This window comes from Harpia harpyja, chromosome 14 (genome assembly GCF_026419915.1).
Source record: "Harpia harpyja isolate bHarHar1 chromosome 14, bHarHar1 primary haplotype, whole genome shotgun sequence".
Lineage (NCBI taxonomy): Eukaryota > Metazoa > Chordata > Aves > Accipitriformes > Accipitridae > Harpia > Harpia harpyja.
In genome coordinates this window covers 10,696,721-10,721,900 of record NC_068953.1, presented here as the reverse complement: position 1 = coordinate 10,721,900, position 25,180 = coordinate 10,696,721, and the positions used below count along the sequence as shown (strand labels likewise).

At 45.1% G+C, this 25,180-nt stretch overlaps 1 protein-coding gene across 2 annotated transcripts; it reads right to left on the bottom strand.

The window, feature by feature from the left end:
* Positions 1–275: 275 nt before the first annotated feature.
* Positions 276–25,180, bottom strand: METRNL (meteorin like, glial cell differentiation regulator). 2 transcript variants are annotated; one of them, XM_052808406.1, is made up of 4 exons: positions 25,073–25,180; positions 18,525–18,913; positions 1,960–2,019; positions 276–1,230 (listed from the first exon to the last, which is right to left on the bottom strand). In XM_052808406.1, exons 2-4 carry the CDS (start codon positions 18,835–18,837, stop codon positions 914–916), a joined length of 690 nt encoding a protein of 229 aa, XP_052664366.1. In that variant the 5' UTR covers positions 18,838–18,913; positions 25,073–25,180; the 3' UTR covers positions 276–913. The 2 variants fall into 2 exon arrangements, with proteins under 2 accessions (XP_052664366.1, XP_052664365.1); XM_052808405.1 differs by lacking the exon at positions 25,073–25,180 and adding an exon at positions 24,858–25,017.

Below are 25,180 nucleotides of genomic sequence, written 5' to 3'. Positions count from 1 at the left end.
CTGCCCTTTGGAGCCATTCCCAAAATAACCCCATAGGCATCAGAGAGAAGAACACTTAGAGCCTTGCCTGGACACATGTCTAAAAATGTCCAAAAATAGCTCCTGCTTCCCCTTTGAAAAACACTGCGGTTCCCAATGCCTCACAGGAACTCTGTTTCTGCTCAGAGAAGCCACAAACTAAGTGAGCAGCCCAGAACTGATCTATGAGCACATCTGGACTAGCCGAGATAGGCCTTACGGAGAAGAAAAAAAATAAAGATTTTAAACAGCATGTGTCAAATCCAGGGACCTTTATTTCTCTGGAATGGAAAGAATTTGCCAGCCTGGACAAAAAATTGCAGGCGGCAATTGTACATTCTTTCAAATAAAAAAAGAGAACACACACACAAGAGTTTGGCTCCATAAATTTCTGTCGTAAGAAACAACTTTGAATTGTACACCAAGCTTTTTACAAAGCATTAATGTTAAGATGTTTTACCGTGCTCTATCACATTCTTGGCCATTTATACAGAATACACCATACCAAATGCTACATTGGTTTAAGACATTTTTAAAAATTAGTATTAAAAAGATACAAAGGCATGTTGGCTTTCATTTGGGTTTTTTATTAAGACATGGGAGTTTTCTTTCTTTGTTTTCCTAAGGAAGTCACTAAAAAAATATAATAATTTAATTCGTAAGGACAAGATTGGTTAAAAATCCAGCCTTGTTTGCTTGGCAGCCTTCTGAGCTCGTACCTCTGTTGCTTCCATTAGTCTACCAGCACCGCAGGCTGCAGACGTGTCCTGCGGGGTCTCAGCCTGTGCTCCAGATCTGTCCATGCTCTCAGTTACTGTTTTTGTTCAGTTTTCACCGCAGCCAGGAAATATTCCTGGCCAAACGCTAAAAGCGATCTTCAGCCAAACAGGGGATTTCAATCTGGGCCAATTTCACATGGGTTTAGCCCTTTGTCTTTTGCCTCTTTGTACATCCTTTGGAAGTCTTTAAAACGAGGGGCACAGCCTAACCTGGCCTCCCCAAAGTGCATGCGTCCCGTGAAAAGGAAGTCTCCATCTCCCGGTTTCACCCCACACTCCAGCAGGGTCTTTATTTGCCCTCGCCAGTTCCCACTTTCCCCTGTGAGCTGAAAGACTTTGCTCTTCTGCCTGTACAGTTTGTTGACACCGACATGAATTATGGATTCTTGCTCTTCTGCCTTGTTCGTAACATCTTGAATGGAGCCTCTGATCACTGGAAACAAGAAAAGGATGTAAGGAAGAGTTACCCAAAACCCCTCTGGAAGAACCAGGTCCAAACTCAGCCCCATGCAACCAGGCAGTTCAAAGGGAACTGATTTCACTACAGCAGACCCAGTTTTGGTTCTTTGTTATTTTTAGAGTTAAGTTTATATCAGTAACCTCCAGCATATATTTGTATTTGTTACAGGTTATGTTTGTAAGCTGTCCAGCAAACGGCATCCACATATTAAATTTAAACACAAAAATAATTACATCAGAAAAAGAGCATCAGTCATGATAAAGAGTTCTAACAAGATACATGCTTAATGCTCCCTGAGAATGTACTTTCTGTTCTTCAGCCATTACAGATACCAGCTAATATTAATTTCTCCTTTAAAAAGGGAAGCAGGGAGAATTATTGAAACTTTTGGTCTTTTGTCAACAGTCCACTTTAGGGCAGCACGTAAAGGCCTCTCCTAGATGCACCCAAGTCTTTGAACTTCTACTTCCATTGTGGTTGCTAGGTCATTCTCTGTCTACCCTGGGGCAGTGACAGCTGGGCACACAGTTTTGAGGTCCTCCACACCATCTCCTCCTCCCTCTCCCATGCACACAGCCCCTTTAGACCACATTTACTGCTGGTGGAAGTTGCCAAGTGTAAATAGGTGTCCATCAGTGTTTATGGACATCACGTTCAAGTGAGCCACCCTGGGGAGAAGGGAGGGGGGAAGCTAAAACTCACCAAAATCACTAGTGCAGACAGCCAAGAGGACCTCTGTGTCACTGCATGGTCGGCAGGGAGCTGGAGAGAAAGGGTCAGAGTTAGCAAAGGACTAGACAATAGTAAATAAATAAACCAGTATTTAAATTAACCAAAAACGGGACACACGCATACACACGCAACACAGGGACGAGTGGTCCAAAGACCTGTCAGGCATCAGTAATGCTACATGAAATGAAGGCTAACCCTAGCCCCCATGAGATTTTTGTACTTAAGCAGGAATATGGATCTCTTTAACACTCCTGCCGGGATATATTATCTAGTAAACACGCCACACACACTCCGCTGTGCTTATGTAAAATACATTTTGATATGGGTGCATTTGCAGCATGCTCTGCTGTAAATTCAAAGCTCTCAAAAAGACTTTGAAGATCATGTGCCTTTTAAACTGTGATGGCAAAGCTTCTTTCTTACAATTTCTATCAAGTGTTGTTGGGCTATTTCAGAAGCCATTTAGTCTATCACCACATCAAAGATCCAGAAGGTTACAGAGTGGGGGAGGCAAAGAGGAGAGGAAAAAAACCCAGCGCATGTGTTCGAGGGCGTCGAGGCAAAGCGGAAACTCGAGCCCATATCTGTTAGAGCTCAAGCAGCACAAAGACCATTTCCTGTACTGCTGGAAACATTTGGATATCTGCACTAATCTAATCAATGCAAGAATGTGGCTCCTCTTTGTACTCGGCCAGCTATTTCTGAGGAGAAGGTACTGTAGTTGCAGTACAGATGTTTCTATAATACCCTGTTGAGTTCAGGAATTTGCTTACTATCAGGGTCTGCCCTGCCCAGCGATGCTAATTAAGTCTGTCCACTGGTGGCCCAAGGATCAGAGCCCATGTCTTTCGCTTGATGTCATCTTGGAGCAGCACTTACACATCAGTCAGAAAAATGAAAACCCATCAAGCGTGCTGCTCCGCCTGGATTAGTGCAGGCAAAGACTACAGCAAAGCAGGGCTCACGCTGGAGGCGAGGCAAATCATTGGAGCTACAGCTCATTTCATCATGCAGTCCACGCTCAAACCTCCAACTGAAGCTACACCACTTCTCCCCACCCCCAAAAAAATTTAGGTTTTGAACCTCAACATCTGAAAACACGTAAGTAACCAGGTTCCCAAATAGTCACACCCTTCCCCTCACCCCTGCCCGCTTCCCGGAGAAGTAGATTTAAACTAGTCTAATCAACACGTAGCTGGTGCCTACGACGCTCAGCTATTAGCCTTCCTCTGTTAGACGGCACAAGCCATTCTTTAATGTAAGACATGGTAAATCTCTTATTTTTTCCAAGGTCCCAGAAAAGCAGTGATCCAGAAAGAAGGATTATTGAACCAAATCCACCAGATTTGCTCCAGTCAGATGATTAATACACAATGTAACATGCTGTTTAATAGGATTAAAGAGAATGTAAAATGCACATTTCTGGGCAGGGATATTTGAAGGAATAATTCAAGAAGGTTAAAAAGCTCCAGAAGAAGAGACAAGGAATAGGCAAAATAGTTTTGTTAAAGCATCTGGATCAATCAGGCATTTCTATTTGTCTGAATGAGTCTGAATGCCTCCAGGGCCTTTAGAAACAAGTCAGCCTTTACCACCCTTCTTTCCCCCACATACCATTTCAGCTCTCTTTTTTGGAAAAGTTTGGAAACTGTTTAATATCATGAGAAATACAGAGCCAGTCAAAGCCTGGACATAATTGGAGTACTATAATAAATTCAGTCTAAAGATATTTTAAATTTTACACTCAAGAGATTTTCATTAATGGCTAGACCAAACACCAAAGTTTCATCTGACAGAGAAAATAATATTAGTCACGTAACATCCTACTATGGAGTTGTTTCATTCATGGCACCTACCAAATTCATCCAGGGCAAATGCCCCTCTTCCCCAGCTTCCCTCTGCCCAAATCAGGACCAGAGTTAGATCCACCAAATGGAGGGAATGTGCAAACCTGCACAAATCCTACAGCATTTTCACATGGACAGAAGCTCTAAAACAAAGCACAGCTGATGGACATCCTCAAAATCCACAGCTGGATTTCAGACACTGGATTTCAGATATTTTGTTCTGCAAGGATCTAATAATGAAAAGGCATCTCAGCCTTTTTAAGTCTGAGTGAAAACAGTCTTGGTTTAGACCAGACATCTCTGTAGTTCATCCAACCCCATCAGAAAATTGAAAAAACCAAAATGACTAAGCCATTTTTGTTCTCAAAAGGAGTGCAACACAAGCAACAGCATTAAAGATGAAAAACAAAATACTTTAAAAGTGGTTCCTTCCATTTAAATAGACTGACACTATAATAAATCAAATTAACAAATCTCCACATATACACGGAACCAAATCATTCTAATTGTGGACTCTAGGCAAAATCCTGCATCCTTTTTAAATGCAAAAGGAAATTAAAAGTGCTCAGCACTGCTCACACTAGATCATTACTTAAAACCTACTTCAGATCCATGCTGACTCACAGCAGTGTGGTGGCATGCAAGCTTATTTAACAACCATTTACCACCGCCCATCACTGCAATACCAGACATATGAACAACAGAAATCCTCTTCTGTGGAACAACTGCCACATCTGCATTCACAGAGTATCAAGTATATCTTGCAAGTGGCAAAAACAAGGTATGCAAGCACAGATGGAACGTGAGTCGTGAAGGATTACTGCCGAGGTAAATGGACCATTAAAAACCAAATAACATTCACTCACTACAACCAAAGCTTCATTCCTATACAGTCTCATAAAAGAAACAAAATCCTTAGGAGGAGGCAATGCCTACACTTTCTTTTGAATCACAGCCATTAAGGAATCTGTGTGTTTATGCTGCAAGTTAGCGATTTTAGCTGCAGTTCAGCACTCATTCACTCCAGGATGGGGCGGCAGGTGTTTTCCTCCATCAGTATGTCAAAACGACACACACACCTCAGGCTAAAATGGGAAGCATCCTTATAACTAAAAAAAGAAAACCAAAAAAAGCACTTCACTCGTGTACAGCAGGTGAAGATGTTCATTTTCCAGGGAAACAGGCCCGGTTACTAAACAAGACGGCTGTGTTTCCTAGATGCCTGACTCCCTGGGGATGTCTCGAGGGCTGCCCTGGTTCTCGCGTCCAAAAGCAAGTCTATGAACTTGCAACAACAATATCAACGTCAGCTGCTCTAATTCCTTTAAACTCGATAAGCCAAAGAGCCTTAATTCATACAGCAGCAGGGAAAGGGTGAAAAAAAAAAAAAGAGAGAAAAGCAACGTTTTATTGAAGCCCTCTAAAGCCCAGATGCCTATAACTCAACTCCACCGCCAGTGGCATAAAGCCTGCATTGTGCACGTCGGCTGCTGACTCTCCTGGGAATGCCTTTGATGGATTTTGACAGTATCCTGACCTGAAGTAACCTGAGGCAGCCCTCTCCCTCCACCGCCCCAGTCCAGTGCCTCCAAAGGCCTCTCTATTCACCTCCCCGCAGAGGGAGATGTAATTACATCATTCCTCACAAGCCAGCAGTCATGTCCCAGCTGCTTTGAGCGATTTGCCCTCTGAACCTGATGTTACCGAGGAGGACATGGTGATACTAACAATAGACTGCACTTGTTGGCCAACAGCTTTGTCAAACACGTTGCTGGTCCTCTCCACGGGGAGGCAGAAAAGCTTAGGAAGAGAGAGGGGCGTGCCCCAAGGAGGTGCCATGAGCTCCAGAAGGTCCCCAGCTCAGCCAGCACCAGGGAGTTGAGTTGTCCAGAAAGGATCTCCTCCAATATTGGGGATGGATTTAAGTGCACCTTCACTGCTGCAATTTAGCATGTGCCTCCTCTGCCTCGAGAGCTGTGGGTATGTGTTGCCATCCTCTCTCAGCACACACACGTAACTTCAGTCCTTCCTCCTTTGGTTTGCGACATTTGCACATAACCCTTCTATCCTCTGAAAATAGGAGATGGGGGTTATTTGAAGGGCCATCGTCACGGTTTAGGATGACAGCTCCCTGCAGGACACATTCAAAGTGAGACGTGCTGGCTCTGGCTGCAGGCGTCACAAAAACCACGTGAATGGGCCTGATCTTCTTTTGAAACATTTGTGTTTCAACAGCCATCCATTGGTCCAACTGACCTTACTGTACCCCAAAATCAGCTTCCAACCCATAAGTAAGAAGTCTCCTCTGTCTGTCCTGAATTTTCTCAACACGCTCCACAACCTCATAGCTATCAAGAATACTAGATGAATCAGGCTGCAGGTCTCTACACTGTCCCAAAGTTCCACTTACTGAGCCCAAAAGACCTTCTCCATCCACCCTACATCTCTGGGTAGGCTCTGCTGAACATACATCACTGCTCCGGCAGCACGCACAGGAAGAGAGACACCCTTTAAGCAGAAGTGAAAATGTTTAACACAAAGTAATTGCAGAAAACCACTTTACCGAGGAATACCCTTTGGTTTTATAAAGAAGTTTGTATACGCGTGCGGTGTGGTAGAGGTGTGGATGGTGGGGGAGGGAAACAAAGAGCTGGTTTATCTGCGCTTCCAGTTTCCGTGGCATATATCACCCACACATTAGTGTTTCTGAATAATACTTTGAAGAGCAATCAGACCTTTTAAGTATCAAAAGCTACTGAGGAGGCCCAGGCAGGGTTGGAGCATTATTTTCTGTTAGTTCTAGGTTTAAATCTTTTGATTAAAACAAGGAGTCTTTTCTCTTGCATGCTCAGCAGAAGACATTCAAATGGGTCTTGTCGCAGACCAGGTTGATTTAAGCTAAGCCAGCCCGTACTGCAGCACCTCAAGCCATGCCAGTGTGGGGCCACAGCAGACCCATCTCCCGGATCAAAGCTCTCAGCCTGACATCAGCATTAGTTCATATGGAACAAAAAAAAACCACCCACACTCTTCAAATTCTTGCTGGCAGCTCTGTAATTGCAACTGTACTGGAAAGGGCATCATAGGATGAGTCTCCTTCCTGGAAACACGGAGTACAGACTTTCAAGAGCAGATTATAAAAATAGAGATGCGGTTTCTCCAATGATGGTGCATTTCTTGGTCATTTTTCTGAGTCCTAAGCAGAAGTTACTATGTCTCAACTGATTACTGGATCTCTGATTTAGCTGGGAGACAAGAGTTTAAGGGCAAACATCATATGAGCAAGAAAAAAAAAAACAAAACAAAACCTTGCCCTGATCCTGCTTAAACTAATTAAAAATTAGAATAAATCCTTGTAATTATTTGTTCCTAAGTTTGCCTAGGCTTCCTCTGTGAAGAGGCAACATGAAACAAACCTTTCACAGCTCATATCGCAAACAAAAAGACCCGCTACTTTGCAGTGGAGGTGAACAAGAATTTGACAACCACTCTGGTTTACCAGGCTTTGACTAGTCATCTCCTTTCTAGATATAGCTTCAACTTTCCTCACCCCCTCAGATAGCTCTTCCTGAGCAAGTCAAAATAACATTCAACCTCAAAACGCTCACAACCCCCACACCGATACACTATCTAAACTACATCAATGCATCTGCACATCAGTGCATCTCAAATTTAAAATGAACATGCCAGCTGGGAGCTCAGGCCAGTAGAGGTTCATCCAGCCCACCTGCATTTAACATAATACCTGCAGCCACGCAGAGAGGGAAAATGTGGCCAGATGACACGGAGCATCTCCGCAGCTGGGCTGGAAGTTACTGACACCCAGTCACAACACACAGAGGAGCTCTCTCATCACTCTTTTGTTTTACAAGGTTTTCCTGTCTTTGGATGGGGTAGGATTACACGGCTTTCTGCAAGCACTGCACTTTTCCCAGCATTTCAGTAGAAAAACGCCAAGTCAGGGAGCAAACACAAGAGTTGGACTTGCACTACTCCAAGCCCCTTGGCTCAATAAGCCTCAGACACGGGATCCAAAGGGATTGTGCTTCTTCGATGAATAGAAGGTTAATGCTATGAATAACATACTGAGATAGTTTAGTGCTCTTCTAAAGGCAGAAGAATTCATCCCCCTATTTGCTAGGAAGTTAATCTGAGCCCCTGTGCTGAGCAGAAAAGGCAGCTCAGAAGAAGGACCATGAGCAAAGATACAAAACTCAAAGACTCCCTTCTTCTACAGCCAAAACCCAGCCAAGATTTGGTACAGGACAAGATGGTGATTCAGCTGCTGGACCAAAATCATGATGCTGCAATGGACATTCTCCCCTGACTTCTTTATGTGAAGCAGGGATATTGGTGATTTTACCTCCTCAGAAAAGAAAGTGTCAACTCCAGTTCCTTGCCTTAGCTCGTTTCTAACATTCAGTTCAACTTGCACATATGTACAAGTTTCCAGAAGTAACTTGGAAAATATAGACACTGGCCAAGAACAATTTAAACCTGCAAATAAGTTTAATGAAATGCAGACTTTCGTATACTGTGGCATGGACTGTGCCAAAAGAATTGAGTTAATACCACTTCCTTCCTGCAAAGAAAGAATAAAAAAAGCATATTGTAAACCTCACCATTAGAGATGTGATGACCTTTGTGTTCTGAGAAACTTTAAGACAAGAGACCATAAACCAGAAACGTATCTTTTCACAGAAATGTCTTCCAAAAGGGTATTAAAGTTCTTAAGTACCAAAGACGACTATTTATGTAAACAGTGTGAGGAAGAGATTTGGTACTAGGCAAGCTCCGTTTGGAACAGCTTTCAAAATGAAACTTGGCGGAGCAGCTACAGAGCACGTAAGGAGCCTCTGGGACTGCAGAGTCAATGCCTTTTTGCTGTTCCAAGATGCAGCACCCATTCTAACAAATGAGCTGAAAGGTCAGCTAGAAACACAAACAGCCATTTGTTTGTTTTGTGGTTTTTTTTTTAAAAAAAAGGGAGGGGGAGGGGAAAACCACAGAGCAGTTTTTATTCAAGCAGCATTAGACACTATTAAACTCTACCTCCAAGCCCATGCACAAGTTGCATCAACCCAGGAGAAGTTACGACAAGTGTCATATCTTTGAGACACTTCTTTGTCCCACCTCCTCTGGGCTGCTTATTGCTCCATCAGGAAAAAATAATGCCCATCCCAAACACTGTCTCCCTTCCTTCCCCACCTCCCCTCCTGCTGTACGCAGCCAACAGGCACAGTTCAGTCTCCATCGCTACCCCGACCCTCTCCACCCTCTTCATCCCAGGGCAGCGTTCAAAGAGCAGTGCTGGGCTTTGGGCTCCCACACTGCCATGGCAAACCTCGGTGCTGGGGTGGGCAGCGATGTAATGGTAACAGGATCAGTGCCAACTCCCAACCAAGCTCCTACACTTACCCGTTGCATCACCAGCCCTGTAAAAATCCTCAGTTACAGTCAAATCTGCAATGTATCGTGTCCAAAAAGCCCTACTCAGCAGATCAGGTTTTCAGTTAAATTCCTTCTGTCTGAATTGCAGCAGAAGAGAGAAAGCCCAGCAAACAAGAAGTGTCTCTGCAACTGTACTAGTCCACATTTCTGTGCAAACAGCATTTGCAAGCATCTGTCATTTCTTTGCTGTCTCTCTCCCCCCTTCCTAACTGCAATTAAAGAGAAAAGCAGGCAGAAAGGTAACTGCTGGGAATTTCTCCTGCTGTATGCACACAAGACACCAATATAAAACCATAAAAAATACATCTATTTGTTCACAGAAAACACCTCTCTCCTTCCTCGAACGTACTGCTGCTGCCCAAGGGGGATTAGGAATGGGAAGCGCTGGGCAGGTGTGAGGACAGACAAGTGCTGGAAGTCAGAGGTGCCTCTGGATGGTTGAGGGGCTCCTCTGATCTCCTCTGACCTTGCAGCAGCAGAAGGGCTGGGGCAGCACCTCTCTCCTGGCTGTCCCATGAGAACCTGCCAGCACAGGCAGCTGTAGCATCGCACCTCCACACTGCCCATCTACCGCCCGGCAGCACAGGACCAAAGCAAATATTTTTACTGACTCAAAACCCACAAGATTTATGGCTTGGCTCATCCCCTCCTAAAATTCACTCAGAAAATATTTCTTTTTTCTTCTAAAGAAAATGTCATTCCAAAGCCTTGTAAAAGCACGCACTAATCAGATCTAGGAAAACATAAAGTTATAAAGAAAGTTTTGATGTCTTGTTTGGTTTTGTCTCTGACAGCTAACAAAACACTCAGCTGAGATGTCATGCAGTGCTTGCAAGGCAGAAAAAAAAAAAAAGTAAGGTGTTTTTTACTCCCGTGCCCTGGGGAAGCTGTGCAGCCAGGCGCATGGCTCTGGTGCCAGAGCCCCTACCAGGGTTATGGGAGAGGCTGGAGCCAGCACCTACTACCAGCCTGGAAACCTGCCAGGAATACAAAGCTTTCCCTCCCTCCCCACCACCCTCCTCTTCGGTCCGGTCCATTAATGCCTCCTATGGAGCTGGGGAATAGAATTAAGTAACAAGTGGCTGGTTAAAGTTAAACCCTGAGAGTGGAGTAATGACAGATCAAAGATTAAGTGAGTCTTAAAAAAAAAAAAAAAAAAAAGTAGCATACGTGCACTCACATCCACACAGGTCCTTCTACTCCCTGTTTCTAAAAATCAAATTCTTTTTCATATGTGGGAGAGCTCTGAAGGAACAAGGCCAGTTTTCATTTTAAAACTATGTTTATTTGATCAGCCTATTCTTGAGGAGGACTGTGGAAGGGCTACATCTCACACAGTGAGATCTTCAATGCTATAACATTGTTCGGTTAACCCCCCAAAAAGTTACTTAAGGTTTTTCATTTGTAACAGGAAAAGCTTTAAGATATATACACCTTTTCTTACTTAACAGCCCACACTTCTTTGTCATATTAAGATCATTCACCTGTTCTACACAAGCTTGGACTTTTTCCTTTTTTTTTTTCCCCTCTTAATTTCTCACATCCACTTATACATCAATGAAGTTGGTGTAAAGCTATGAACAGTTCTGGTGGGGCAGGGGTGCATCCTATACAAACAGGAACGATCCTGGGGGGTGGGTTAAGGCAATGGAAAGCCAGGCCAGGCTCCGTGTGCATATCCCAGCACTAATGATCACTACAAGTCTCCCAGCAGCAGGCCTTTGATCCAGAAACGACATGGGCAAACACCAGAGTTTATGCCTGTTGCAGGAGTCAATGCCCAAATCCCATATAGGGGTCAGAGCAGTGCAGGAAGATACCTGAGGAGGTACCCATACAACCCATACAAAAAAAATCCTTCCACAGATTTCAATCAGCAGCAGAAGTTACTGCTGGATCAAAGCCGCGTGTCATGTGGCAGCAGCTTTTTTGACCCAGTATTAAACCCTCCAAGGTCAGATTTAGCATATCACAGCTTTGGGTCCAGGGTAGCTTCCAAGTATCCATGCAATATTACAGTGTATATTTTCTGGCTTCTACAAGAGATTAAGGTGAAAGAGAGTTTCTGTCCTGCAAATCAAGGCAAAATTTGGCCCATGTTTCAGTAAGTTTCTTATTCCTCAGGGAAGGTGGGGGGTGTGAGGAGGAATGCGGTCCCCCCGCCCTCCCATCCCTTCTTTAACTACAGCCTCAGGAATTAGCAAACTAAACAGTTTTGCAGAGCAAGCACAGAGCATTATTAAAGACTGCCAAGCAACTCCGTTGGATTGCAAATCTGTTTGTGGGACTATCTTCCACAGTACATAAAGGTCAGAGCAAAGCAGAGCCCCAGCTGCCCGGACAATACACCTGACTGCTTATTGGTTTTGACTGCCCACTGAGTTGAGAAATAAGCTAACGGCATTCGTGGCCAGTCTAGCAAAAATAAGCTATTTTCTTACCCCCTCTCCCCTGCAGCTGTGTATTTATCATTGCAGCTCCATTGTCACCTCCTCTGCCCACTGCAAAACCAACTACTGTCCTGGCAACATCAAAGGACAATCAGGGCCAGAGGAGACTGCTGTCAAACTCATTTTCTTGGGGGAAGGAGAGATTAAATTAGGGCAGCCCTCCAGTTTTGGTTTTTTTAGGTGAAGACTTCTCAGTTCAACATTTTTGACCTTATTGAGGCTCAGATCCCAAAAACGTCACCCTTGCTCAATTTAGGAACATATAAGAGCGTGTGTGTTCCCTAAGCATCAGAACTGCCCTTTGAAATCATTTCATACAGGAAGAAACCCAAAACCTTTGCTCTCAAACTCTCCCCCCCAGTCAATCATTCGCTGCAAATCTGACCACTTTAGGCACATGAATAATTAGAGCAGGTTTCTAGCTCCTCAAAATTAATCCCACTCCAGGCTCTGTTATACAGCAACCAGCTTGACCAATTTAGATGTTGACCCGTGACACCCAGTTCAGTGATATGCTCTTAAAAACTGGCTTACAATGTGCTTTTTCAAATACATATAGGGTTAGGGAATGCTGTTTACTCTTTCATAAAGTTACTTTGTGTCTAGTTTTGTATCATCGTTTACTGTGGGAAAAGACATGAAAGTTACTACGGAAGACCTTCCTGCAAGGAGGGTAAGCACACAAAAAGCTATTTAGAAAATAACATTTCCTAAAGTAGGACTGTCAACATGGTCCCTTACAAGGCCAATAATTGAAGTGTATTTTGAACAACTGCATTAAAGGCTGTTTTCTGGTGGTTTTCTCTTAAAACTTGCTGCTTACCTTTTAGAGAGAGAAAAAGCGTATAAAACAACAGCAAACCTTTTGCTGCACCGGTGAGCCTACCTTACATGCCACTCAGACAACGTGTACTCAGACTTACAGAACAGATCCCTCAACTTTGCTTTGCTGCTAGTTATGCATTTCACCAGCAAATCCTGATGGGAGGAGCGCGATATCAATTCTGTTCTTCTGTGCAAGTCAAACCACACCACACTCAGATTTGCTTTTTTCCCCCCTAACACAGCTTAACCCCAAGAGGTATGAGAGTTTTATCCTGTGCAGAAAACTGGGGGGGGGGGGCAGAGACAAAGCAAGCTATTTTTCTCATCTGATGGGGTGTATTGGAATATACACCCCTGCCAACCCTGCAGCACACAGCAGTGCTCCCACCCCTGCCACGTCGCACAGTGCCAACACCTCGGATGGTCACAATGACTCAGGCAGAACCTATGCTAAGCATAAAGGTCGCGGGGACTTTCAATTTAAGTGTTCCAAGTGCCTCTTTCCATCACTTCTGCTAACGGCAGCGATGAGCACAGCGGGGACCAACCGTGATTTCCATATTGCGACTACCTTGGCAGAGAACAGGCACGGCAGCCGCAGCTTCCTCCTCACCGGCCTCTGGGACAAAAAACAAGAATGTTTCCACTCCAACAAGAAGTGAAAAATACACCAGCGCATCTGCTGCTTCCGGCTATAAAGCTTAGCGGCGCATTCAGCCTCCAAGAAAGGAAAAAAAAATTGGATATTTGGGAGCAACCAGAGGAAAGCATGAGATTAGAAGCCTACGAGCTGCGATGACAACAGTGCTCTGGGAGAATACCTGCAGAGATATGGCAGATTGGTGCCCCACCTCTGCCAAACCCAAACTGCATTAACCATCAAAAGTTAAGAGGGGTGCTTCAAAAAGCCATTTTTTAGTAGAAACACTGGCATAGCCCAAATACTTATGAGCGTTCTTAATTTCCAATCTGTTTTCTCAGGTCAGTGAATTAACAGCACACAGGAAATAGCTGAATACTGTTTTAATTAGTTAACTGGATTTATCCAGTTTTGGCTAGTTTTTCAGATACCCACTTGAGTGCTCTGCCTCCTATCTATTCATATTCGCAGCCAGGTACCCAGCATTAATAAAGAAAACGTATAAAACAGTTACTAGAACCCGCACTAAGTGGGTAGATGCCATCAAGATAAAGGGACGTTTTTGTTAAAGTTTCACTTCTTTACTACACAAAAGCGGGTGGGTAATGAAATGGCTTTCAATTTACCTCCTGAGCTCTAACAACCAAATTACAGACATCCCCATGAGTATGCAATGGGGAAAGCAAACTACACAGCTTAGATAAAGCTGGATCCAGAGCTTGGAAGTGACACTCTTGAAACACAGACTTTAGGTAACAAAATAAAGGTCATTTGGTGGGGCGGGGCAGGGGGAAGAGGATTTACCTTCCTCTCCAAAATGCTTGCTCAAACCTACAGATTCTTGTTTCAGACTAGTTGAGCAGAAACTGAAGAACTTAAAAAGCAAATTACTCTGAAGGGACATTCACACTTTTCATAGGAATTTAATCCAAGCAGCCTGCTGCGGTGCAAGGCAGACCTACACCAGGCACAGGCTCCACTATAGCAGAGAAGCTCATGTGGGTCAACACCTTCAGAAAACTTCTAGGAACTATATGGCCGAACAACACTTTTGCCAAAACCTCCATCTACTTGCCAGTATAGCCAAGACCCAGAGTGTTTCCCTCCAGCACAAGCAGAAAAGATTAGAATCAACAGAATTCAGCAACCTAAACAAGTTCTGCTGCTTCTCAAATGGCCTTGAGCCAAAATGTCACAGTGCCTCAGTTCTTCAGTTGGGCAAACACCAAGGCTTCAGAGCCTTGCTGCAAGCATGAGCCGAAGTTAATGGACCATCAGTGTGGACGGGAATTAAATAGGGGTCCAATCCAAAACCTCATCTGAAATGAAAAGCACTTTCAGTCAGCCATCACTTTGGGTATCAAGAGGAGAACGTGCCCATCAAGATGTCTGAATTCTCAAGGTGACCCTTCTTAGGGACTACTGACATAAAATGGTGACAAGCACTGTAGCATGCTTGCCTTCACTCCTCTGCCCAGCTTAAGAAACTACAAACCCCCAGAAATGCACTTTTTTTGCTTGTTACTATCACAGTAAAAACCTTCCCATACCAAATCTCAGCAATCCGAATTAAAACCTATCAGTACACTACAAATGCTTCCTACAGTTAGGGAAGTCTTAAGAGAATGTGATAAGGCAGACTCAGAGCCAAGAAAAGGGTTAAACCCCCAAAATCTGGAAAATCATAAGACTGCACTGTGTCATTCAACCTTCCCGAGAAAAGGGAAAGGCCAATTCAGAACCCGTGTATGTTTTCTACTGAATTATTTGCTAGACTCTGATTAAGTGGGAAAGAATGACTGTAAACTAATAAAACTTGAGGTTTTCTAATTAAACCACAGGCACCCTGCCAAGCATTGTTGATTTGTGGATGCACCCTGCAATGTCAGGACTCTGAGGACACAACAGGTCATTAAGGTATTAAACAGATGACTTATACTCTTTAATCAGAGCTGGGATGCCAGGTTAGGAAGAGAGAGTAAACTCAAGGGCAGAGTACAATAATTATCACCAGGAAACAAATACGCCATTTAGGGAAAGCAGAGAGAAGTTGTTAGCGAGTACTTATTGCACAAGGAAAGGGCTGGATTACTGAGCCCCACATCTGGGTCTTTTACAATAGTCATCTCCCCCAATCCGCAGTGGTAAGAAAATAATGCAATATTTGTGACTTTTGGTCCTTCGCCATCAGACAAAGCGCTGCAGCGTTAAGCGAGACCAGGAAGCGCGTGAGCTTCCTCTGCCCAGCTCTGCCAGCACATCTCAGCCCCCATCTGCAACAGCATCTCACAGCGTTGTCATCTCTTCACACGTACTGCCAGTTCTGCTGAACTCCGTCAAACTGCAACTAAGCCATGAGCAGGCTCATTTTTCCAGTGTGCAACAGCCAAAATGCTGTAAGCCATGTTTGTGACCAAGGGACAGAAGTATGCTTGGAGAGAAATGCAGAACCTTAAATCCAGTTTTCAGCTCTTTTAAGGTCAGCACTTGCCTCTGGCTTGAGCCGCCTCTCCGATGAAGAAGCCACCAGTGATTTCAGTCAATTGATTGTAAACTTCCCCTCCAAATGAACAGCTCAGTGAAGGGCATTTCTTTGGAGGTTTCACAGAAAAACTTAAAGCAGCTCCAGAAGAAAGGAGGTCCATGAACTGCAAAGACCCCCAAATATATTGCTCTATAGAAGCCTCACAAGGCAGCTACTTGGCAGTTTCCCCAGACATATAGATATTTATAGGAGAATAAAAGTGCTCATCTGACTGAGTAGTGGAAAGAGTCATGTATGGCATTTTCATCGTGTTTTCACCCCCCGCCACCCCTCCCCAGAGTCTGGGGATCCAAAAAAAGGCAAGGGAAATAATTTAAAATACAATAGAGATCCCTAGTTTGCCCTGAAGGCTCTGCTGATGAACTATTAAAGAGCTGCTTCTGTCCAAACAAGACACTTGGAGCGTGAAGCAGATAGCCTACCACATTGTTTTATAAGACAGCACTGAAATTCAACCAGTGTCTGTTACAGCTGAAAATACAGCAGTCACAGAAAAAGTGATTTAATACGCCTATCAAAGAGGAAGGCTGTAATTGGATTCAGTCCTCAGTTTGACTTTGGAAAGTCTCTGAAGAAAACGCCCATCAGCTTTAAAAATCTCCAAGATTTTATGTGGAATGAAGAGCACTTACTTCTAAAAACACAGCAGTTTGTGCCGGCTTGTGATGTTAAGTATGCCAGCAGCGAGTCCTCTTGATTTTAGCAAAGCTCAGGAGAAAGCATATTTATGTGCAAACTAAAAACAGCAGTGATAAGCAGTATTTTTTGCGTATTATTTTACTATATGCAAAAGCAGTTTCAACTTTCTTCAGAAAAAAGAAGTATAGGGCTTTTCTTGGTAAGTTTAAGTGACTTATCACTAGCCTGCCTCTGTCTCCATCCTCACAGCCTGTCAAAGAAAGAAGCACTGAATCTGGGAACATTCTCCAAATAACTGATTAAACAATGTATTTAATGTCTTCTGCAATGGAATTTTACTACATAGCTAACATTCTGCACAGCATATTCATCTTTGCAGAAATGATCTTACTGGGAAAGCAGCTCTGCAGCAGATACCCCTCTTCTTCTGCAGCACTTGTAAAATGCAGAAGCAGAGAAGTCTGCTTAAAATGCAGAACCCTCGATAGTAAGCTACAAGTTGCATACACAGCAAGAGTAAAGAAGGCAACTTAAATATTTGAATATTTGTGTTTATCGGTTTTTTTGTTTTAATGGCAAACACGCCACCTATCAGTTCTGGGGGTTACTGCATTAGCCCTCAGCTGACGACCGTCTTGCTGAGTTAAGAACTCTTCATCTCAGTCCAGCTAAGATCTGTACAAAAAAAAACCCCAAAAGCCACATCTGAATTGGTGTACCAACATCTAAATGCTAGCAGGGTGGTGAGTATGCACAAATATACAAAGATTTAAATCCAGAGTCCTGTTGCAGAAGGGAGCCAGGGGAGGGGAGAGGATGGGACTCAAGTTCTGCAATCACTTATCCCAAAAAAGGAGGAGGGATGCAATGCCTAGAAGATACAGCTGCAGTTTAATTAACCACACCACTGCTTATCAAGTAGCATCTCAGGCAAAGCATATGGCAACACTACCGCAGAATCTAGACAGCCTACATACAGCGTCTTAGGCCGGCTTTACATCGGGTTTTACCCTGGGCCGAGTCATCTCAAGTGTGCTGTGGGGACTCTTCTGCCCTGCTGCGGGGCTGCCTTCCCTCCCTACCATTTCATTTCAAAAGAGAAATCTGTTTGCCACCATGGCCTCCCCACTTAAAATACCTAAACCTTGAAACCTCCATAGTCATTTGGGACAAACTATCCTAGATCTGCTATTCCTCGGGCTATTCTGGAGGGTTTTGGGGGTAAAAGATAGAGGCAATTCTGAATGGAGGAGATACATGAATCAGATACTGCCTATCTAAAGAGAATTCCCCCCCCCCATCATCCTCCACAAATGCCAGTTTTTCTTCTTCTCAAACTAACTGATTAGCACAATTAGGTTACACCTAGAGCTATTGTTCCCAAATGGTATTTAGCTTGCTATTTAGTATCAGACTTTAGAGGCTTGTAAGCTCTTTCAGTTTGTCCACTCCCCCTTCCTAAAAGCTTTTGGCATAAAATTCCTCCCTACAAAAGTTGCTTTTCATAATGGTTGAGAGAAAAGACAACACCAGCACTGCAAAAGTATTGTCATGGTGTTGAAGAGCTCTGCCATGGCACAGTAATGCTCAAGAAAGTGGAATAGGCAGAGCTGAGGAAGGAACACACCATTTTCCTTGTTTAAAAAAAAAAAAAAAAGCCATAATTAGGTCAGCAAGTAGCAGTAGTTTCAGAGGAAAAAAAAAAACAAACACGGAAAAGGAGTTCCTCCTTGTTTAAATGTTTATTATTCAAAACATGCAGCGGGGTCTTAAAAACTGAGTAAAAAAGTAGTTAGAAAACTGTTACAGCAAGGCTCGGAAGCCCAGTTCACACTGGAGTTCACCGTAGGGTAAAGCCAGCTCCTGTGATTCACCCCACGCCTGCAAGGGGAGAATCGTTCACAACGTAGCCCTTAAAAAATCATTTGGAATTCAGCCTATGCTACCAGCTTCCAAAAAACAACAACAAAAGAAAAAAAAAACAGAAAAAAAAAAAATTCTTCCACAATAGCCTGTTTATAAAACGTCCTTAAAAGCACATGAAATTTAGACCCAACCACTTTCCCACTCACTCACTCTGCCATCTGTTATGCATCCCGTACCGTACGTGAAAATACGACCAATATCCCAGAACTCACCAGAAACTGTGTGCAAATCAGACGCTATCCCCTTGTTCATCAATTCGTACTGGAAGCCTGTAATCTTCCTGCTAATGTCCTGCTGAGGAGTGGCCTCAATAAACAGGCCCCCCTGATCATAGCCAAAGCAATATACTTTACTGGGGCTGCGATCTCCATCTCGGACCAAGAGTTTCAGTTCTCCAGTTTTTTCCAAATAAATATTTGCTCCTGCAGAGTCCTTGAAGGGCTTTATGCAAACAGTCAAATGTTTGTAAGAGGCAGGTGAAGTATTGGGTCGCAGGTTGACTATGAGTGCTCCTGTGGGATACATCCACTCTATTGACCCTTCAGAACAGCGGAGGTAGACCTGTTCAACATCCTTCTTGTGAGACTCGTGAGTTAAGCCACTGGGGGAAGAAAGAAAGAGAAAGTTAGAGAAATGACAGAGCTAGTAATGTGACTGTCATAACCTCAAACCTTCAAAGACCCACATCAACAAACGCAGGAAACCTATGACAGTATTTAGTATTAGCCCATCCAGCTTGGGAGCGGTCAGAAGTGCTTGTCTCTTGCAAGACTGCAACCTTAATATTATGGGACAATTTAAAATCATCTCCCAAAAGAAAAAGTCAAACCACTAGTAATTGCGTTCAAAATTAAATGGGATATAAGCACATGATCAAAAGCAATTAAATTACTACAGCCTCAGTTACTGCCCATCAGCTGAGCTGTGGCAAATGACTTGGCGCATACTAAGTAAAACACGTACGCTTGAACTCCCTTCCTGGTGGCTTAAACCAGCACGTTTTCCAGCTTCACAGATCGGACTCCACCTTTTTTCTGAGTACTTTGTTCCCCTTCCAAGTCTATATTCCCAATGGATCTGAAACTGGGAGGGATGCCAAGCTCACCCTGTGAACTGGAGCAAAGGGATGCTCTGGGTGCTACTGATACCCTCTGCCCCAGCTGGGCAGCTCCAATCTCCAAACTGGGAGGTAGGGAGAGGAGAGAAGACACTACACTCCCCAGTCATAGCTGGGGAAGCATTGAACTATGCTGCTTTCTTCAGTACATACCTGTTCCCCCACTTCTCCCCATATGAGGTTTAAATTTAGCTTATCGCTTTACTGCCCAGGTCCGATGGGCTACGAGCAGACGCACAGCTGTGGGTGTTCAGCAAAAAAGAGAACACGTGGCCAGTGACTATAGCTGGGGCACAGGGCCACCGTCAGTCCCGTGTCCTTACCCAGCACCGTGGCCAAAAATTAACACCCCAACAGCCATTTCGAGAGCCAGTGATCACAGAGATGGGATAGGAGACCAACGCGGGGATCCCAGGGCCAAGTGCTAGTGAAAGGAGAGCAAACTGCTGGGCTTAAGCAGGATGACTAGTAAACCCCCATGACTTGCTTGCCCGCAGCCTAAACCAAGGCTAGCTCTAAACAACCCTTGCTGCCTGTCACTGATGCTGGACCAACCCCACAGGTCCTGTACCCAGAGTGACTCAAAGCACTAATACGACACTGCATGCTGTAGGCACTCCAATTAAAAGAAAAAGTGGTGGGAAGCCCGGTTTATTGGTTGCAGCATTTGGGCCATTAGGCAAAAATCCTTTGGTCCCAGTCCCTGTCCTGTCACAAACCTATTATGTGAGTATGAGCAAATCACTTCACCACCAAGCTTGTTTCTCCTCCTACACTTTGCGCACCTAGTTCCCAAACATAAGCATCTTTTATTCTGTGCCTGTAGAGCACTACCCAAAATGAGATTCTTCAACACAGCTCATGGGTCTGCTTTGCAGTACTTTAGAGAAGCCTCACAACATTCCCACTTGTAGGCAGATGAACCAAGACAGGGAAAAAAGTAATTAAAAAGGATTCAGTGACTTGTCTGAGGTTACACAGGAAATCTGTGGCAAAGAACATATTTTAGTGTAGTGCAAGTAATGACATCAAGTTCTGGTTTCTCAACAGAAACCTCCAAATACACAGTTCCTCACCCCAATGATATATTCAGGTGCTGAACAGGGTTAAATTCAAGTCAGCATTTAGAAAGTAACTAGAAGCCATGTGTAAAAAAGGGAAAAATACCCCATATGGTTTGCATTTACTGTTGACGTGACTCATTATTGTGAGTGTCAGTGTGACCCACTTGATGGAGGTTACATGAGGAAACTCAGAAAAAAAAGTCATATTTAATAACAATAGTGCCTGCAAACATGTGCTTTTGAATAATCTTGAAAGCCACATCAAGAACACAGATGAGGAGAAAAGAGGGACAAGTTTTTGACCTTTAGCCTCTTGCCCCAAATTCAGTAGTACTTAACACATTCAGGAAACTTAGCTTGCAATGGGATATTTCAAGCTGACTGTAAATCCACATCTGGTCCACAAAATCAGTTTTCACCACAGCATGCACATGATGCCACTCAACAGAAAACACAGAAGTCTGTTTATGTGCAAGCAGTGGATAAGTAAAATTAAAGAGTGTAAAGCTTATCCCTCAGCAAAGGGGCAAAAAACTACCCCGACACATCACTTGTTCCTACTCAAGACATCAAAACAAGCTGCAGAGGTTTTGCAGGACTTATACTGGCAAATTCCACCCTAGAGCCTGAGTGCTTAAACAGAAGGAAGATACCAGGGGCAAAACTCTGAACTTATGCAGTGAAACTGCTGTTGCAAGTGATCCCAACAACACTGAGGCAGTCAATTTCTGCCAGAGAAAAAAGCCTTAGCATTCATTTTGTTCAAACGTTCATGCTGTTCAAACAAAAAACAGGGTGGACTCTGAAATTATCTTCTGAAAGCCAATTATATCCCACAGGCAAGAGTGATGCCATTAGACAGATACATCAAGCACAAGTACCTGTACCCATTAAGCCTTATAATAAAGGATGACTCAAAAGTTAAGCAGATTTCAAAATACATGCTCACATTACTTAACAGCAACCACCATCATCCAGTAAAACCTGTCGTTTTGCTTTCTGTCAAAATGACATGTCACCACATTGAGAGATTGTTTAACGTCATGTTTAGTTCTCACTAGCCAGTCATCAGACACACCATGTCCATAAAATAATGGCGGTCCAGGAGCCTCTTTTTTTTTATTTCCAAGCTCATTTGAGTTTTATTTTTGTTTTTTTAAGTACGTGGCGAGGAGATAGGGCAGCTGTTTGATGGTTACAGTGATGGATGAGCCATCCATCCTCCCTTCCAAATCTGTGCTGTTTATTGGGACGTACTTCTGCAACAAGTACTGCTTCCTCATACCAATCCATGAGGACATCCTGAATCACTGCATTTGTCTCCTCACTCTTCTCCCTTTCTGGTTTCTGCCATCCCCCTATCACTGCCCTGAAAGATCTATTATGGTATCGGTGCAGTAAGCTGTTATGCTGCAACATGCAACAGGTGTTATTTAAAGAAAAAGGGAGTGGGAGGAATATTCACACTATCTACTTTAGCTACTTCCTTTCTTTATTCTATTACAGATGCTCTGAAGAGCCCTAGAAGTACCCATGTCCTCCCAGCACCCCTCAGTGAACACAGGGAACTTTCGCTCCTAACTTGGAGTTTTTAATGAAAGATGACAATCTAGAGAGCATCAAGACTTCCCCAGAGCATCCACTGGTGCAGAGGGTAAGACTGATTGACTTAAGCAGCCACATCAGAGCTGAATTCTCGCTCCTGCAGCCTACAATAAAAAATGCCAGGCTAGCATATTCTCAGCCTGTCACTGAAGCACTTTTGCCCAAAGCATTGAGAGGTCACTGCAGTATGAAAACCTGAAGTTACAGCAAGAGTAATAGCCAGGCACACACCATAGTGAAGCTTCTGCTTTCTTCTGGACAAAGCTTTCCTGGAAGCTCTCTGTCAAGCTATTTATTAAGATGCTGCTATGGCCTATTGAGTGTACTTAAATTGCAGGTGTCAAGCTGTGCATTGCATCAGATTTCCCTGGAAGTGTGAGAAATATCTATAGGAATCCTAGTGAAGCTCTTCATACTACTCAGGGATATAAGCTCATCACCTCTCCACAAGCTAATTGGAAAAAGAAAATCACATCCAGAATATTCTACTTCTAAGATTGTTGCTTTTAATATAGACATGTATATAAAGGTGAGAAAACACCTTCAGGTTTACTGTAAGAGACTCTCAAATCTGCCAGCACAAGACAACCTAGAACTTCACTGTGGGAAGAAAGACTACATTTTGGCATTCAAGTTCACAGGTTTTTCAAACAGTTAAGGTAAAAAACATCACATGACTTCAAAACATTATATTCCACATAAAAAAATCCTTTCTGACCCATACAGCTATTAGTATCCACACTGAAATACTTAATTAGATGTATTTACTGGTACATCAAATTACCTTTCCTTCTTAACTGCTAGTCTTTTAGGACAAAGCAGATGATATTTAATGGCCTTAGGACTGCCAGCATTTCTGATGACACCTGTTTTCTACCAGCAAGGCCAAAGTCAGCCTGGTTTACATTATCCTCTCCCGAGACTCCTGTCCACCTGGACTCCGGGACTCCCTCACACAAATAAAACCACCCAGACTGAACTGTGCATGCAAGAAGGCAGCTCCTCCTCCCCTGTGCTCCAACAGCATCATCACAGAGCTGTCGCCATCAGCCCTGCTTTGGCACACCAGAGCAACAACAGTGAGTGAGTCCAAGCTTGCATCACCAGTTCACCCCAAAGTCAGTTACAGTAAATGATATTTCACTTCCCCCTCAAGCATCACCCCCTCAGGTGACATGGGTGGTCACTGCTTGCTCTAAGAAAACAGGACAAAAATAAGAACCAAATGGCCGGTCACTGCTTGCTCTAAGAAAACAGGACAAAAATAAGAACCAAACAGGACAGGATTACAGGGGTTTGTCATTTTTCTTTTAAAAAACAGGCTGCAGTACCATGTGGTAAGGTCCAGGTAAGTACATGCAGCTAGGATGCTTAGCAATGAAAGCAGGTACAGCTCTTATTTTTTTTTTTAGGGGGGGTGGATAAAGCAAAATGATACAATTAGGAGTTTGCCACAGAACTAATAGGTTTTGTCCCTATCAAACAGACTCACGTTCAAGTGGATTCACTGCAATTAACTATGCATCAATTGTCAAGAGTCAGAAGAAAAGTTCAGAAGAAAGTAAATACCAAGCATCTGCATGTTTCAGACAGTAACAGGTAAGAAATTACTATGTTGAAAGTCAATCCAGCTGTTACCCCGCTTTGAATTCTCCCTACTCCAAAATACCCTACTGATACAAGCTGGGCAAACTTTTAAAGAAAGTCAGATCTGAGCAGAATATTAGAGTCAAAACGTTTTACTCTCCAAGAACAGAAAGCCTGGCCCAGCAACACTTGCTTGTTAGCAGAGTCGCTTTTTTAAAACTATGAACAGTGGAGGAGGTCACAGACCCAACCACACGCGTTAAACTTATTACAAGCAATTAAAGGAAAGATAATTTGGCAGATAAACACTTGAGAACCGGAGAGGTTTCACAACCAGCGCAATTAGAATAAATCAGGAGCGAGGCCGCTGTGCCAGCCTGCTCCCAGGGCTCATCATCACCACCATCTCCTCCGCGGGACGAAGTGCGGGATAACTTCCCGGCAGCAGGGAGTGGCACCGGGGCTGCCGTGCGGCTGAGTGCCAAGTGCCGGGACCTGCACGGAGCGGGGGAGCAGGGAAGGGCGCCCGGACCCGGCCCGGCCCGGCGGAGGGACACCCTCGCTGCGGCGACAGTGCCCCGCAGGTGCACCGCATCCCGGGGCCGGTCCCAGCGGGCCGCGGCGGCGGGAGAAGCCGGGGGAGATACCCGGGGCTGCCCCGAGCGTGACGCGGCCGGAGCCTACCCGCCCCCGCCGATGCCCCGGGCGCGGCCGCCACCTCCGCGGAGCGCTGGGGGCCGCGGGGAAGATGGTCGCGGGGAGAAACTTCTCCGTGGCGGACGTGGCACCGCCCTCCTCCTCCTCCCCAGCCCACCGAGCCGCGCTGCAGGGCAGAGGGGAGCCCCCGGCCCCTCCATCCCTCCCCCGCTGCGGGAGCCGCTGCCCCGCGCCTCTTCGCGGCCAGCCCGCCGAGAGGGGCCGGCTCCCCCGCGGGGGAGCGAGGCAGAGCCGCCCCGCAGCCCCGGCTCCCCGCCTCGTGCCGCCCCCTTCCCCGAACCCCGGCCGGGCATCGCAGCGCCCTACGCCGCTCCGCAGCGGGAGGGCTCTCCCTTTTGTTTTCGGCACCAACTTCATCCCCCGACGGAGCGAGGATGGACGTGGCAGCTCCCGTTCCGCCCCCCCCCCTTCGCCCCCCATACCCACCCCCCCAGCCCGGCGGGGTCTCGCCTCACCTCCCCTTCCAGTTGCACAGGTCGCTGGAGTACTGAGCCGCTGCACCGCCGCCCAGCAGCAGCCGCAGCCCCAGCAGCAGCGGCAGGAGCCCGGCGGCCGGGGCGCTCCGCATGGTCCCCCCCCGCCCCGCCGCGACCCCCCTCCCTCCGGCCCGGTGCGAATGCGGTTGCAGGCGGCGCGGAGCGATGGGCGCAGCGCCCGGGGGCTCGCCTACATGGTGGGGAGCGCAACAGGGCGGAGCGGCTACCCCATGCCCGGCTCCGCGCTGCGCCGCTCCGGCTCGGCTCTGAAGTTTGCACCAGCTCGCTGCGGGCTCCCAGCT